This window comes from Petaurus breviceps, unplaced genomic scaffold (assembly GCF_028583685.1).
Source record: "Petaurus breviceps papuanus isolate PSGF00001 unplaced genomic scaffold, PetGlider_PUasm1.0 181, whole genome shotgun sequence".
Lineage (NCBI taxonomy): Eukaryota > Metazoa > Chordata > Mammalia > Diprotodontia > Petauridae > Petaurus > Petaurus breviceps.
The window spans coordinates 21,698,914-21,715,982 of record NW_027185784.1 but is presented as its reverse complement, the minus strand read 5'-3'; the positions used below and the strand labels follow the sequence as shown (position 1 = coordinate 21,715,982).

The 17,069-nt window shown below is 39.9% G+C and overlaps 1 protein-coding gene across 1 annotated transcript in view; it reads left to right on the top strand.

Annotated features, from left to right (window-relative positions):
* Positions 1–17,069, top strand: part of CREB3L2 (cAMP responsive element binding protein 3 like 2) — a 170,340-nt gene that overhangs the window by 88,733 nt on the left and 64,538 nt on the right. The window contains exon 2 of the mRNA XM_069086992.1: positions 6,058–6,274. Coding sequence (XP_068943093.1) covers positions 6,058–6,274 — 217 coding nt within the window. The remainder of the gene's footprint in view (positions 1–6,057; positions 6,275–17,069) is intronic.

The window sequence follows — 17,069 nt, the reverse complement described above, 5'->3', positions numbered from 1 at the left end:
CACACAGCTAGTAAGTGTGTCAAGTGTCTGAAGTTGAATTTGAAGTCAGGTTCTCCTGACTCTAGGGTCAGTGCTCTCTTCATTGTGCCACCTAGCTGCTGCCAAACCACCTTTTTAAAAGCAAAAGAAGATCAAAGGATTTGGATTTCATTTTAGGGTGAATAGGATGAGGTTAATTGACTCTGGTGAGAAGACTGAGCTATTCAGCTTTTTTTTTTGTTTTCTTTTTCAAGAAAAATGACCTTTGGACTGGGAAGGAGGTTGGTGGGTGTGGAATCCTATTATCTATGAGGCAATTAGACAGCATTTAATTGCTCTTAGTGAGTTCAAGTCCTTTGTTCAACACAGACTACATTCTATGGTACTGAAAAAATGGACAGGCATGATTTTGAAACTGTGATTGGTGAACTTTGAAATGTTTTGGAGAATGGGAAGGGTGTCATGGGATTAGAAGAGTTCAAATGTCCTGATCTTTTTAAAAAATGGTGGAGGGAAAGGAGAGTCTGCAAACTATAGCCCAGTGAACCTAATTTCTGTTCTTGGCAAAATTCTAGAACTTTTATTTAAAGGGATAGTTCTTGAGCATTTAGAAAGAGAAACATTTAACACTAAAAGCTAGTGTAATTTCAACAAGAATAAGTCATGCCAGACCAAATCTATTTCTTTGACAGGGTAACTAGACTGGTAACTCAGAGGGAATGTTGTAGACATAACATAGTTCAATTTTAGCAATATGTTTGCTAAAAAAGTTTCTCTTGCTACCCTTGTGGATAAGATAAGTAGAGGCTAGATGATAGGTGAATTCAAAACTGATTGCATGACTAGAGTCAAAGAGTAATTGTTGTAAAGGAGAAAGGGCTCTGATGAAGGACCTTAGGGATTCATTGGCTCTGTGCATTTTAGCATTTTTATTAATTATTTTGAGGAAGCCTTATCTGTCAGATTTTCAAATGCTATGAATTTGGGAGGAATGACTAACATATCTAGATTACAAAGTTAGCATTTTAAAAATTTCAGCTACCCATACTTAGCCAGTTGAATAAGAGAAAGTTTAATATGAATAAATATAACTAATCCATGTGTTAGCAATCAATTTCACAAATATGGAGGGCAGAGAGATGGGACTAGATAAGAGATTCTATGAGAAGGATCATAGAAGGATAGATGAATTGGCTTGCTAGATGTCAAATTTTCTTTCACTGGAAGTTTCCAAGGACAGTTGTAATAGTAATGGAATTTAAAGATCCCCCTGTACTGGCTTGGTTTTCAAGTTGAGTGTTAAAACCCAGAGCTTGTAAATCCCACTTGTGGGATGGACTTGTTCGCATGAAAAGAGAGGGCTGAACTGGGAGGAGCTGGTGCCCTGGATTTGGAGAGGCACAAGCAGAGGAAGAGAGGCAGAAAAGTTTTTAGAAGCATCATCTTGGAGGCAGAGTGAGAGAGAGGATTCCTGAGGGCCAGTTTGAACTGCCCAGGACTTTTGAGAGCTGCCAACCGGAGCTGCCAAGGACTAAGGAGACATGGCTGTGATGCTGGTACTTTGTCTGTCTGTTTTGATGTTGTTTTGCCAGATTTGTCCACTGGTGAAAGACAGTCCTGTTGTTGAAGAAGTCCTGGAACCTTGCTGCTGGTTCAGGGGTCCAGAGACTGTTCTGCAGACAGAGAGTGAATTGTGTCCCCTGGTGAAGGACAGTGCTGTTGTTGGAGAGGCCTTGGACCCTTGCTGTTGGTTCAGAAGCCCTGAAGAAGGATTTTCTTGTTGTATGTTTACAGAAATCCTTGAAGAGGGTTTTGCTAATGTTTCCAGGGGTACTAGGACTGTTCTGCAGACAGAGAATGAATTAATGAGGACACTGGCAATGTATCTTGTGTCCTTGTTAAGCTGTCTTCCCAGAAACAGAGATTGCTGAGAACTTGCCTCTTGTCAAGATGAAGAAAAGACCTCTCTTTGGGTATTAAATGCTGTGCTTAAGCTTGTTGTAACTCAGGGGTAGATGGCCTTTTCAGTTGTGATCCAGGGGTGGGAAACGACTTTTTTTGTGCTCTGTGACTGACCAAATGAATATAATTTGTTTATGATTGGAAACTAATCTCCATTTGAGAAGAGGGACTTTGGGATTGACTGAATGAATGTACTTTCCAGGGGTGGAGTAGTACTTAGAAATTATTGAATTACACTTGGTGAATGCTGTATTTTGATTTTCTCTGTTCTTAATTTGTCACTGAATAAAATGGAGTGCAGCTATGTTGGTATTTTGAACCTTTGGGAAGTTGCCTTTGCTTGGCATTACAACAGGTGACACAGAGGGGGAATCTTATTGAGATAAAACCTGGAATAAATGATATCTGAGGTTCCTTCCAGTGCTTAGATGTAGAACTGGAAAGGAACCTAAGATGTCTGCTTCAACCCTCTCATTTTATAGATGAGGAAACTGAGACTGAGGTAGGTTAAGATTGCTGCCCAAGGCCACATTGGTAGTAAATGTAAATGGTAAGATTCAAACCTAGGTCCTCTGACTCCAGAGTCCAAAGGTATTTCCACTATACTATGTTGCCTCTTAGTGTATTACAAGCTCATGGCATGGCAGAGCCAAAAATGTCAATGAATTCTTGGGCAATGTTAATAAAGATGGATTGTCAAGAACAAGAGAGGAAAGAGTTCTACTAATGGGGACAGGATCTGAACCTCTAAAAAGAATAATGAAAGGATTACCTAGGAAGGACTGGGTGTCCCAGGTGAACACCAGGGACCTGGGCCATGTGGGAAAGTCCAGGAGCTTTTCCTTTTTGGGGTCCAGATCCCAAAGATGTGGTCTTTTTTTTAGGAGTTCAGACCACATCCCCATTGTTACTATTCTCTGCTCTAGTAAGGTCACACCTGGGGGACTGGGTTCATTTGTTCTGGGTGCTCTACTTCAGGAAGAACATAGATAAACTATAGTATATGCTAAGGAGGAGTAGAGAATATGCCATGTGAGCATATGTTAAGGAACTGGGGATGACTAGCTTAGAGAGCACATGATAGCAGTCTTTAATTATCTGAATGGTTCCACATGGAACAGGGATTAGACTTATTCTACTTGGCTCCAAAAGCAGAACTGAAAGCAGCAGGTGCATGTAGGCCAGATATAAAGAAAAACTTCCAAACAATCAGAGTTGTACAAAAGTAGTATGGGTTTGTCTTACTAGATGTCAAATTTCCCTTCCCTGGAGGTTTTCAAGGATAGGTGGCACAGAGAGGGAATCTTGTTGAGATATAGTCTGGAATAAATGATATAATAATAATTATATAATATTAATAATATTATTGTTATATATTAAATATATAATATAATAATAAATAAATGGAAGGTCCCTTCCAATCTTTAGATTCTTTGGTTATTAGGAGTAGGAGAAGCACTGAGTTCTCTGACTTGGGAATAGAACAATCCCAGTGCCTCTGACTGTAGGCATCTTCTTCCATTATTAATAATTATCTAATGATTAATCATCTAATAATATTTAATAACAATTATTTAATAACCTAAGGGTTAAGGTGGACCAAACAAGGGTTCAATCTAAAGGCACCTTAAGCTGCCCAAAGATGGTTTTGGTGACCAGGATGCGGGGAGCAGGTACTTTTTTCATCAGGTCTTTTATTTAAGAGTCATTTTTGAAAAGAAACTACCTGTAGAATGACTGTAGAAGTGGGTGGATTTGGGGGAACTGCTTTCTCTACATATGCAGATGGGTGGTTCCAAGTGTTTTATCTCACATGCCTAGAATCATAGAATGTTCACACTAGAAAGGATTTTAGAAATCATCAAGCCCAACACTTTCATTTGACAGATGACAAAAACTGGAAAGTCGAGAGAATTGGAGTGATTTGCTTAAGTTGGATAGCTAATTATTGGCAGAGTCGAAACGAAACCCAGAGCTCTCAGTCCAGTGATCTTTCTTCTATACTGTAAAGCCTTTGCTGTCCCAGGGATGATGGGACAAAAACCTTAAAATTCTTCACTTTTCCTCCAGTGCACTTTTTTTTTTAATGGAGTTCCACATATAGCTAATACACTTGGAGGTCTTATAGAAGGTGTTTCTTTTAGCTTGGAAAAAAAAAAAGACCTGGGTGTCAGAATTATAAAGTGGTTGAGGGTATTTTCGTGTAGCTTGCAGGAGAAGCTTGCAGTGTTAAAGGAAGAGAAACTCTCTGAGGACATCATTACATAGTGCTGATAGATTGTTGGAGCATTGCAGAACCTCTCATTCAAAATATCCACATGTTGTATGGGAAAAGATTGGAGGCTTTTTGGACAGCTGATTTATGAAACACAAATCTTAGAATTTGAGCTGGAAAAGATAGACATCATCTAGTCTGTCTCTCATCTGTCTTAAAAATGAGGAACCGTAGGTCTAGAAAGGATTAGTGACTAGTTTGAGTCACGCAGGGCTTCCTGACTTCCAATCCAGCATTTCATCCTCATTACCAAATGGTCCCTAATTGTTATAGGGATTCAGAGAATTCTGAGAAGATGAGGGGGAGCTAGCACTTATTTTTCATATTGAACTGATTAAGTGCCTGCTAAGGAAGATAATTTTCTAATGTCCTTTTTATTTTTAAATTGAATGCTTTTTAAAATTTACAACAACATTGAACATCAGTGCAACCAATCACACTGAGTAGGTAACCATTGACAGTTTAATTATTTAGGACAAATGACAAGAAAAGTAACTACTTTTCTGTCACTCCTTTTAAGTACCTTACACTCAGGATACTTTGTCTAATTTTTCTCATTCAGTTTTCCTCTTATATAGTCATAAGTATGTAATCCATTTTTTTTTTTTTGCCTTTTGGAGGGCAATTGGGTTTAAGTAACTTGCCCAAGGTTACATGGCTAGTTTTTTTGTCTTAAGTGTCTGAGGCCAGAACCCAAGTCAGGTCCTCCCGAATCCGGGGCTTTACTCACTGTGCCACCTAGCCATCCCAATGTAATCCATTCTTTTGGCTCTATTTTTGCCCCTTTGCATAATTTCATAAAGGTGTTTCCAGATTTATCTTTATTCCTCATACTTGTTGGTGTTAATGGCATTATAGAACTTCATTACATTAATGTACCAAAATTTATTTAGTCATCTCCCTGTTTGGGGATATTTAGGTTATTTCTAGCTTTTAATGGTTATTACTATTAAGCTATTTTGTAAAAATAAATAAAGTTTTAATTAGGGTTAGGTTATAATTCTTAAATTATCTCTCTTCAATCTGTTTTTCTAGTTCAGTTGTTTTTTCTATGAGATATTTCACATTTTTTCCTTTTGACTTTGATTATTTCTTAATGTCCTCATGGATTCATTAGCTTCTGTTGGCCAAATCTAATTTTCAAGGAATTATTTTCTTCTTAGGTCCCAGAATGTAAATGGCAGTTCAGAGCTGTGACTAGGAATTTTAGTGCCTGAGAAAAATAGATTTTGGGGGCATATGACCCTTCAAGGGGGAGAGCCCTGCCGCAGCACTTCTGTGGGATAAAGGAAGAAGGAGACCCCAAGACCTCTGGGCAGAAGGTCTGGGATATTGTGGTTGGAAAGGCTGCCAGGGGAAGTAGGATGGACTGGATGAGGAAAACTCACTTGGAGTTTAGGAAAGTCCTCAATGGTATATCTCAATATTACCACGATCCTGGATATCTCTCACAAAAAGTATAACCTGGGTCTCCATGCCCAACTGTACAACTCAGGGCAAAGAAAAACAATCCTCCCCACTTGGAAAACACTGTTAAAGGGAACAGGCAATTCCCGAGGTCTAGCCTGTGCCTTTGACCCCTGACTCTTCTTGGAGAAGACAGGAAGATTAGAAGGGGCAAATTGGGGGTACCTTACTGGGTCCTGGGAGAAGGGTACTATGGCAGCTGGACTCTGAGGGTGGTATCTGGTCTGGTTGGTTGGAGGACTACTGCAATGAGTGATTATATTCCCTTAATGTCACTGACTTGGGGCAAAGCCTCAGTGACCCACCTTAACTGAGCTTTTGCCTAACGTCATTTATTTATCAGAAACTGAGTTCTACCACTGTGTGTTTTACAGCATTTCACAGAACTTCTGGATGAGTTTTCCCAGAATGTCCTGGGCCAGCTTTTGAATGATCCCTTCCTCTCTGAGAAAAACGAGATGATGGAGGTGGAGCCAGCTCCAGCCTCTCCTGCTCCTCTCATCCAGGCAGAGCACAGCTACTCCCTATGTGGGGACTCCCGGCCTCAGTCCCCACTCACCCACATCTCTACTGAAGATACCTTCAATGAAGGTAAGGAAAAGCCGACGAAAGCTGGTTTGGTGGGTTTGGGGTACAGTAGTGATGAGTTGGGCTTTCTCCTTGGCTGCAAGCCCTTTCTTTTGGGAGCTTTTGGAGAGCAGGGGCAATATCTATCTACTGTTACCATCTGCATACATTCCTACAGCACCCATTGTGTGTAAATGTCAGAGATTATCCCATGGATGTACCAAGCATGTATCTATAGACATCCCTGTGCTGCTGAGACCCCTAAAATGAGGGGAACTATAGTTAGCCTGTGGTCCCTCTCCTCTTTGAGAAGCAACTTTTTTCTTTAATACTCTGGGGGGGGGACCCCAGGTTTGTGGCATAAGAACCAGAAGAGCAGCATCTTCCTCTGCCTGACGCTGCCCTGGTGTCCAGACCTACTCCCTCTAAGGACAGAAGATCTGGGATTAGGAGGAATGCTGACTCCTGTGGGCCTATAGCATTAGAAAAAGAGCATTCGCCGCAATACTCGCCAGCGCCGCCTGTAGGGGGAAAATAGCAAGGGACTGCAGAGAGAAATGTTCTGTCCCTTATCTCCCATCCAGTATCCCTCTGTATTTCTCCGAATCTTCCAAGAATCTCTGTTTAGCTGGTCCTCCTGGCTAGTTTGTGTAACAGGCTGGGTAGAAGGGAGGGGAATGGAAGGGCTGTGGCTCAGGGGTCTTTGTGCCTCCGATCCCCGGGGCAGGGTCTAAATTCAGCATTACAAGAGCCTGCTGGATATAGCGTCCTTATTATTTTCTTCGAAGGGCCATATACATTGTATTTTGGAGGGTCCAGTTTGTCTTTTGTATCCCCAAAGACCCTGCACATAGTACGTATGACCTCAGCGCTGAATTGCTCTAATTGATGGATGTGCAATTCTTCCTCCTGTAAGGACTGGGCGGCATTAGCACGCACCTGGCTGACTGGTTCAGGCTGCCGCTTATGTTTCTCGGCAGTCCAGGGATATGACACATTGACCGATTTCCTCAAGTTGAAACACCATGCCTTTCCAATTCTTTTTCCGAACTCCCTTTTGACACTTGTCGTATACCTACAACTGCTTAGGTAGCCTGCTCTTGGAACACGCTAGCTGTTCTTCTAACAGCATGGTGTGGATTGTTGGAAGAAAAAAAAGCTTCCTAACAGTCAGGGATGGTCCAAAAGCGTAAACATGGTCAGTTTCTCATTAGTAGAGATCTTCACGTGAAAGATGGATAACATCTTGGGGGGAGCAGGGTGGTATAGGGGAGCTAACACGAGTATCAAATCCTGACTGTGCCGCTTAATGATTGTATGTCTTTGGGCAAATCACTCCCTTGTTCTGGGACCCAGCTTCCTCATGTGTCAAAAAGAAGGATGTGTTTGGAGTTAGGGATAATAACTCAAATAGAGTGTTTTCAGGTTTACCAAGTACTTTTCTTCACAATGACCCTGTGAGATAAGCAGCAAAAATATTGTTATCTGCTGTTAACAGTTGAAAAAACTGAGTCTGGTGGTGGCTAGGTGGCGCAGTGAATAGAGCACCGGCCCTGGAGTCAGGAGGCCTTGAGTTCAAATCTGGCCTCAGACATTTAACACTTACTAGCTGTGTGACCTTGGGCAAATCACTTAACCCCAGTTTCCCTGACTTCCCCCTTCCAGAAAAAACAAACAAAAAAAAGAAACTGAGTCTGAGATTAAATAGTTGCTCATGCTGACCTATCTACCTAGTATGTCTGTGATCAGATTTCAAATCTGGGTCTCCCAATTCCAGGTCCATTGCTCACTCCAGTGTACCATGTGGTCTGTGGGATCTTAAATGATCTCTTAGGTGATCATTAAAGTTCCTCCGAACTCAAAATCCTTTGGTCATTTGTCAGAACATTTGTAGAAACAAGTCCCTAATCTCATAAGAGTGAATTAAGGGTTTAACCTTTATTCTGCAAGCAGTAGGGAAATATGAAGGTGTTGGAGCAGCTCTGATCTAAGGCTGTGTTGTAGGCCAATCATCCCAACAGCAGAGTGCAGGTTTGGAGGGATGAGATACTGGAGACCAGTAGATGAGTTGAGACTGTAGTAATTCCAGGTGAATTTGGGAGATGGCAATTAGACTAGGAAGTGGAAGGAGTAGATAGGACTCATTGAACTTGATTAGACATGGTTTTGCTTGTGGTTTGTTTCTGTATGTATGTGTAGGAAGGGTGGCAAGGATGTCCAAGGAGTTAGGAAAACCTAGTTAAGAACTCTGCCTCAGATCCTTCCTCAGTGTGTGACTCTGGGTAAGTCATTTACCCCTCAGTGCCCCGACTCTCTGACCACAGGGTACAGACTGGTCTATTTACAACAGTGGAGGAATTTCTGCACAATTCCCACACTGCTAAAATCATAGATTCAGACATCAATAGAGCGAGATATAATACAGAGATAAAAATATATAGAAAGTTCCAAGAAGTCTTTCCTGATTCCTCTTCAAAATAATTTTGCATTTATTTTGCATATGTTCTATATTGACTTTTCTTTGCATATGTTGTAATTTCATAGTGGAATATAAGCTCTGTCAGGGAAGGGACTCTCTAACACATGTGTTTGTATCCCAGGTACCCGGCACAGTGCCTGGTACACGTTAAACAATACTCATTGATTTGATTGGATGGGATGGTTCATAGAGTCATAGGACCTAGCACTGGAAGGGGCCTCAGAGGCCATCTAGTCCAACCTACTAATTTTTTTTTTGCTCTTTTTTTTGGAGGGCAATTGGGGTTAAGTGACTTGCCCAAGGTCACACAGCTAGTTTTTGTGTTAAGTGTCTGAGGCCAGATCTGAACCCAGGTCCTCCTGACTCCAGGGCTGGTGCTCTATTTACTGTACCACCTAGCTGCCCCCCAACCTACTAATTTTTAGAGCTGGGGAAACTGAGGTCCAGAAGGCTTAAGGAGCTTAGCCAAGGTTACACAGGTAATTCCATAGACAGTATTTGAACCTGGGTCCTCTGATTCCAAATCCAGTGCTCTCTGTTATGTGAATATTGCTTCTCTTGGATTATAGTTCAGATTGAAGATCTTGGTTTAAGTCTTACCTTTGGCACTGATCTGCCCCATGTCCCTGAGCAAGTCACTAAACTTCTCTGAACCTCAGTCAGCTCTTTAAGATCCATCTACTAAACCATAGATCAATTTTGATCTGCCTAGGTAGAGGAAATTCCTACACTGAGGATTTTATTCCTAAATTTCTACATCAATGAAATTGTAGATCTTAAGCCTTTTTGTGTGCATGTATGAATATAAATACACAGACATACATCAAAATCTTATCTGTTTTATTGGATTGCTAAGCTTTCTGAGGACAGGAAGCAGGTCTTCTGATTTCCCCTCCCCCCCCATCATATACCCTAGTATGATACTGGACATGAATGGATGGATAATTGTTGACTTCAATAAACATATTGAGGAATTGGATGGATGGGGGTGGGATTGGTGTTATACTAGGTGGCAGCTAAATGGCAAAGTGAATAGAGCACTGGGCCTGGGGGTTCAAATCCAGCTTCCAGCACTGGCCAATTGACCTTGGGTCACACTTTTTTATCTCAATTTGCTCCTCTGTAAAATGAAGATGATAATAATAGTTACCTGCCTCCCAGGATTGTTGTGAGAATCAAATGAAATAATTTTTATAAAGGGCTTAGCACAGGACTTGGTACATAGGCATTTAACAAGTGCTTCTTTCCTTCCTATACTATATTTTAATTGGCATAGGTAACTCCTAGGAAAGTTAACAATTTAATTTAACAAATATTTATTAGCTTCCTACTGCAAGGTATTCTGTTAAGTACTAAGAGTAAACACCCTCAAGGTATTTATGTTTTGCTGGAATTTAGGCTATTATTTAGGATTCAGGTTCAGGAGAACAAAACTCTAAAGCTTCAAAGTTCTTATTTCCATTTTCTCTAAGCCTATTGTGTGTTTTTGGTCTGCTAAGTCTAAATGCTATATGAAATTGCTCAAGGGAAGTTAGCTGAATATATGAAATTGGTTTATTCCAATAATTGTGTGTGTGTGTGTGTGTGTGTCCTGATTCTCTTACAGGAAACATCTCACATCATTTTTCCAAAAGCACATACAATTCAGTTGTTCCAAGTAGGTGTCCTCCTCCCCATAGGATTCTTCTGGGGGGTGCTAGGGTACAACAGATTTTATTGATCATTTGCAGAAAACAGATACGACATGTAAAATAGTTACATAATTTATTCCTGAACTAAAAAGACAGCATAGAATAGTGGAAAGAGGACTTGGCTAAGGGGCAGATCCTGAATCTGACACTGGTGGAAACTGATGGGAATTGTAATAATATTTACACCAAGTACCTCATGGGTTTGTTGTGAGCAAAGCTCTTGGCAAACCTTAAAAAAAAACCTTATTGAATCTGAGTTGTTATTACCACCTTCTCTAACTCCCTGCTCCCTGGAATCCCAAATGCTGTGTATCTGGAATAGAAACCAGCCTTTCACTTCCATATAAGCATGCCTACTTATAGAAATCAGGAGAATAAGGCATAAAAAGAAGACCTGAGAATGTATTCAGCAAATTAGATATTGTGAAATAATGATAGAGAAAGCATGCCCAGGAGGCAGACCTGAGAATGTATTAAGTAAATTAGATAGTGTGATATAATGATGGAGAAAATCTACCCAGGAGGCTGGAAAACCCTTGTTGAGCCCTTCACATGAACCAATCATTTTTGTGTGCCTGTACATGGATAATTATTTGAAAGGGGGCAAATCCCATCACATCTTGGTGCCCCAATTTACTTCCTTATAAAGTTACTGAAAATGCCTTCTTTTTCTCTCCTTTATGTCTGGAACTAGTAAGCAGGCTTTCGGTTATAATAGTACTTTACTACCCTCCTCTAGAATTTAGGGGTTCACATCTGAATTGTGTGTCTGGACCTGAAGGTGTTAGAAGAAATGAGTACTATGCATTCAAGAATTTACTGCTTTTTGTTTGAGTTTATTATGTCTTCCTTGTATTCAGACCATCTTTTTCTCATGCTATAATACCCTAATCAGACCCATAGTGAATCTTTCATCCTTGATGTGTAAAACCTGGAATGCAGGTGGTAGTATCTCCTTTTGGGGGAGATCAGCATTATCAGAGCTAGGATAATAATCATCAAGTGTCTTTTCAGCCAGAATGAACTGACGTGCACATTGGCAAACATTTGAGGTAGAGAAGACAATATGTCAAATCATGCACCTGCTAGTGAATTGTATGTATTGGTCTTGAGGAGAAAAGTGAGCATGAAGGAATGAGGAATGTAGGTCCCAACCAGGTTAGACACATATTCTCCCTAACCTTTCTTTAGGAGTTATTTCTTCTTCATTCTCTACCTCCCACCCCCAGGCTTCATTTCAGCTCAGGACGTTTCAGTAGGTAGAAGACACAAATCACTGCTTACGCAGTTGCAGCTCAGTGATGTGATGATGCATTATTGTATGTTTGAAATCAACAAGCATTTATTAAGCACCTACTGTATGCCAACGTGTTTGAAGTTTAGTTCAGTTTTGACTTTTACTAAGTACTGAACTGTTAACAATTATGAGCTATAAAATAACACCTTGGTCAGGTTACTTTTCCATTTTGGGTCTCAGTTTGCAAAATATTTGGTTTGGTCTAGATGGCCTCTAAAGTTCTCTCCATTTCTAGATTATATTTGTCTATATTATTTGATTATATATTATATTTTTATATATATTATATAATATTCCTGGTCTTTAAATGACTTAAAATTAAAAAAAATTATCTGGTCTAAAAAAAAACCTTATTAAAGTACCAACAAACCTAATCATAGGGAAAAACAGTTCTGACAATAACAGTATGGTGTTTCAAAAAATTGGGTGCAGCAGGAGAACAAGGTTCAAATCCTACCTCTGATATTTCCTAGCTGCTTAACTGTGGGCAAGCTATTTAAGTTCTCAAGCCTGAATTTTTTCATCTGTAATTTTGCCTGTAGTACTTAGCTTCATTCAGTTCAACAAGCTTTTGTTAAATGCCCACTATGTGAATTTAATGTTAAAGATACTGTGTTGGGTGCTTCGTTTACAGAGACAAAAATGGAATAGTCCATTATCTTCCAGAGGTCCTACTTCATAATTGTAATTATTGCAATACCCAAAGGAGGTGATATCCATAAAGTGCTTTTTAATTCTTCTGTTGCTATAGAAATGTCAACTATGTTGATGGCCATGAGTATGATGCTTTATGGTTTACAAAACACTTTAGCATACAGTGTGTCCCAAAAGTTTTAGTGAAGTTTTAAACTAGTGAAGCTTGAGGATAGCGTGTATATTATTTTGTATTGTCCTGAGAACTGTCCTGTGAGGTAGGTAGGACTGATTCCCATTTTTATAAATGGGTAAACTGAGTTTCAGCTTAAACGTAGGTCTTAAGATTCTGAGTCCATTAATGTTCAGACAGTGATATTCTTACAATTTCTCTGTAACCCAGAAGAAATATCACAAATAGTCCTAGTATAAGGTATGCTCATCAAAGAAAGATTTAAAGAAATTGCTCTTTATGGACCTATGAAAACTTGACTTACATAAAAAAAAACTGTCGTAGAAACCAGACTTCTATATTTAGGGATGAATTGAAACCACAGATTCTTCTAAAACATAAAAGCCACAGAATTTGATGTGGCTGAGAAACCACGGGAGCCAATCTTGGAATGACTGACCCACCAAAAAACCACCAGGAGACTATAAGAACGACATTGACCACATCATGCATAGCCCAATGTCAAAGTGTCTAAGGCAACCAGCTAGTATTCTAGGCAAGCCTTTCCCTTATAAGGATAATCTAGAAAAACCAGCAAGGATCTGGGCCAAGATGATCTGCATCATTTCTATGAGCATTCTGGGCTTTCTTTTTGCTTTGTATCAGAAAACGAGGCCAGCAGATTCTGTCTGCTCAGCAAAGTTGTAGATTTCCCTTTGTGACTACTATCTATCTTCTATAAGCTTCTCACTGAACAAAGACTTTTGGGATACTCTGCATTTTAGTTAGAATCAGACTTTTCTTTTCAGCAAGTATTCTGTGGCACACACACTCATTGAGCAAACTTGATTTTTTCAATGTTTCGTGATATTCATGCTCAATATTTGCTTTCTTCCTCAGACCTCATATAGTATTCAGTCTTTCACCTCTTTAATGTACCATCTTGTGCATTATTGTATATTATAGTAGTTAGTGCCTTATCAATTCATGAGCACTTATGAAGTGTTTAGTGCACACCAAGTTCCAGAATCGATACTGGATATTATAATAATAATAAGCATTTATGTCGTGCTTTTAATTGCCCAAAGCACTTTACAAATATTATCTCATCTTAACCTCACAATGAAAGTGGAAGGTAGGTGCTATTATTTTACCCAATTGGTGGATAGAGGTTAAGAAACTTGCTTAGGCTCACACAGCTTATTAAGATTCTGAGGCCTGATTTGAACTCAGGTCTTTCCAACTCCAGGTCCAGTGCTCTATCCACTGTTCCATTTAGCTGTGTCTCTCTATGTGTATGCACACATGGAAATATGTATATATACAGATATATACATTTATATATATATGGAGAAACACATTCTCTCTATAATACACACTTATGTATGTAAGATGAATATAATAACAAAAACGAAAGTCCCTACCTTTAAGGAATTTGTGTTCTGTTGCGGGAAACCATATAGACCCATGTAAGCATATGCACAACATATACCAAATAAAATTCAAGATTATTCTTGATTCTAAGCTCCCTGAGGTTAGTGCACATCTCATTTAAACTTGGTATCTCTTCCAGCGCCCTATGGGCTTTTAATGTTTCTGTATTGGTTGTGTTCCTTCATTGTAGTTTGCCTTTGTGATTGCAGTCTAAGGCTGTGACAAGCCAGTACAAAGAAAATTAATCCATCAGCAAACATTTATTAAATACCTACTGTGTGCAGGAGCACTGTGCTAGGTGAGTGGGCATTGAGAAAGATAGAGAAAGAAAATTAGGGGTGGTTAGGTGGCACAGTGAGAAGAGTACTGGCCTGGAGTCAGGAGGACCTGAGTTCAAATCTGGCCTCAGACAGTTGACACAAAAACTAGCCGTGTGACCTTGGACAAGTCACTTAACCCCAATTGCCCTCCCAAAAGCAAAAAAAACAAACAAACAAAAAAAGAAAATTGGACAAAGTCATCTTGGAACATACATAGTCAAATAGAATGGAATGAGCTTAGGTCAGTGCTTGGTACATAGTAGGTGCTTTAAAAATGTTTATTAATTAATTAGTGCAACATATATACTTATGAGTGTCATTATGTATGGGATCTGTGATTTTGGTCAATTCAGGAGCTCCTTCCATCTGATTCATATTGGAACCTATCTGTGACTTACCGTCTTTGAAAGTTTCCTGAATCTCAGAGAGGTTGTTACTTTCACACTGGTGCTCACACAAGTAGTAAATGTGAAAGGTAGGGTTTGATTTCAGAGCATCACTTGAGTACAATTTCCAAAATCTAATTCCATACTCCTTTTCCTATAACCCAGAAGCAATATCAATGCCCTTCATTTCCTTTGGGTTCCTGGTGATGTCCTGTTGCTTTTAAGTAATTCGTCATTATGTTCTGCAGAGATTTCAGCATTTGGAGGAGTGGATAGAATAAGCATTGATTAAGTGTCTGCTATATAGTAGACACTGTGCTAGCTTTATGAATCTTATCTCATTCATATTTTATTTGCCAGATAATTGTTTTACAGCAATAAAATAACTATCATTTAAAATTGGCAGCCTGTGTATGAATTTAATGGAAAGCAAGGGGAATAGGCATGAGTATTTCTTGTCTAGAGAGGGTGGAGGTGATTAATATAAATAATTGCAAACAACTGTCATATTTCTTTGGATTAATCCAGGAAGATATCCAGGAGAATGTGTAGTTTTGAAAACTTTTAGAGGGGAGAAGGACAACTTGGCAGGGTGAGATGGGAGGGACACACTTTAAATCATGATCTCGTTTTCAAAAGCAGGAATGGCTCAAGTAGAATGTGATCCTGAGATGAGTGAGATTGACTGGGGAGAAGTGAATGGGGTTGGTGCAGGGTAGGTGGTAAACAAGCGTTTATAAAATGCCTACTATGTGCCAGGCACCTTGAAGGTTGAAGCAGCCAGGTGGCTCAGTGGATAGAGTGCTGGTCCTGGAGTCAGGAAGACCTGAATTCAAATGTGGCCTCAGGCACTTATTAGCTGAGGGACCCTGGGCAAGTCACTTACCTATGTTTGCCTTAATCCACTGGAGAAGGAAATGGCAAATCACTTCATTATTCTTATCAAGAACATCCTGTGGACTGGATGGCACATGAGATCATGAAAAGTCAGAACTGAATGCCTGACAATACCTGAGCTGAACAGCAACAATGTGCCAGGCACTGTGCTAAGAGCTTTACAAATATTATCTCGTTTGATCCTCACAGCAACCCTGTGAGAAGTAGGCATTATTATCATTATTATTATTAATTATTGTTATTGTTATTATTATTATCCCACTTGCCCATGGTTTATAGCCAGTAAGTGTCTGAGGTTGGATCTGAACCCAGGTTTTCCTTATGCCAAGCCCAGTGATCTATCCATTGTGTTTCTTAGCTGCTCCTTTGGTGCAGGGGGTGGCATTTAAGATGAAGCAAAGGCAGAGAAATAGGATAGAAGTTCATAGGCTCATGAACTTTAGAGCTAGAAGGAGTTTAGACGTCAGCTAGTCCAACTCCTCCATTTTATAGACGAGGAAACTGAGGTCCAAAGAGATTAAATCACTTGCTGAAAATCACATAAGTAGCAAGTTGCAGAGTCAGGATTCAAACTCTGACCCCATGACAAGTTCAGCATTCTTTCCAGCGTGCCATAGAAGTTTTTCTGACATAGGGCAAGGAACTTGAATTTGATTCAAAGTATAATTCAACCCCTGGTGCCTAATTAAGGATTCTCAAAGGCTTTGCTCCTAGAGAATGAGCTCTGGAAGCTCAAAGCTGGAAAGGCTTTGATATGGAGCTAGTTATCAATTGTATGGCTGTCATCCAAGGCCCAGACTCTATTAAGTTTAGAGTGGTTCATTGCCAGAAGATTGGCCACAGGATAATGAGGATTTTTTCTTAGTTTGTTTTTGTTTGTTTGTTTGTTCTGGCCACCCAAAGTCAGGAAGCTGATCCACTAAGGGGGAAAAAAGCTGCAATTTGCCAAGAAAGGAAGTGTCCTATACTGATGAAATCAAGTTTTAAAATACATATGATGGGAAATCACTGGAGCCTTCAGATGGAGATTAGTATGTTTGGGGGAATGGGAAATGAGAGAAACTTGACAAATGGTGGTAAGGTAAGTGGAGGGGGTGGGATGTTAAGAGGAGATAAAAGAATTCAGATGATAGCCAGGTAAGAACTATAGCAACATGGATGGAACAGAATGAATGGATATAGGAAATGATATAATTTGTGATGCAACAGGATTTGACAGTTGATGGAGTGTGCCAAGAAAAGAATAGAAATGATTCATTGTTTCCTCAGGTTTCTCCCTTCCAGTACGGAAGAAATCTGGCTTTTGTCAACAATCCTTGGGAAGGAATGGGGAGGAGAAGAGTTATGGGTAGGGAAGATGACCAGCCAGGTCTAGTTCAATTTCTTCACTCCCAGGTATCTTGCAAACAGAGCAGTGTGTAGGACTGAACAGAGGGATTGAGAGGGAAAGGAGTGAGGGAAGCGGGAGGGAGACGCAGAGAGAGAGGGAGGGGAGAGGAGAGAGGGAGAG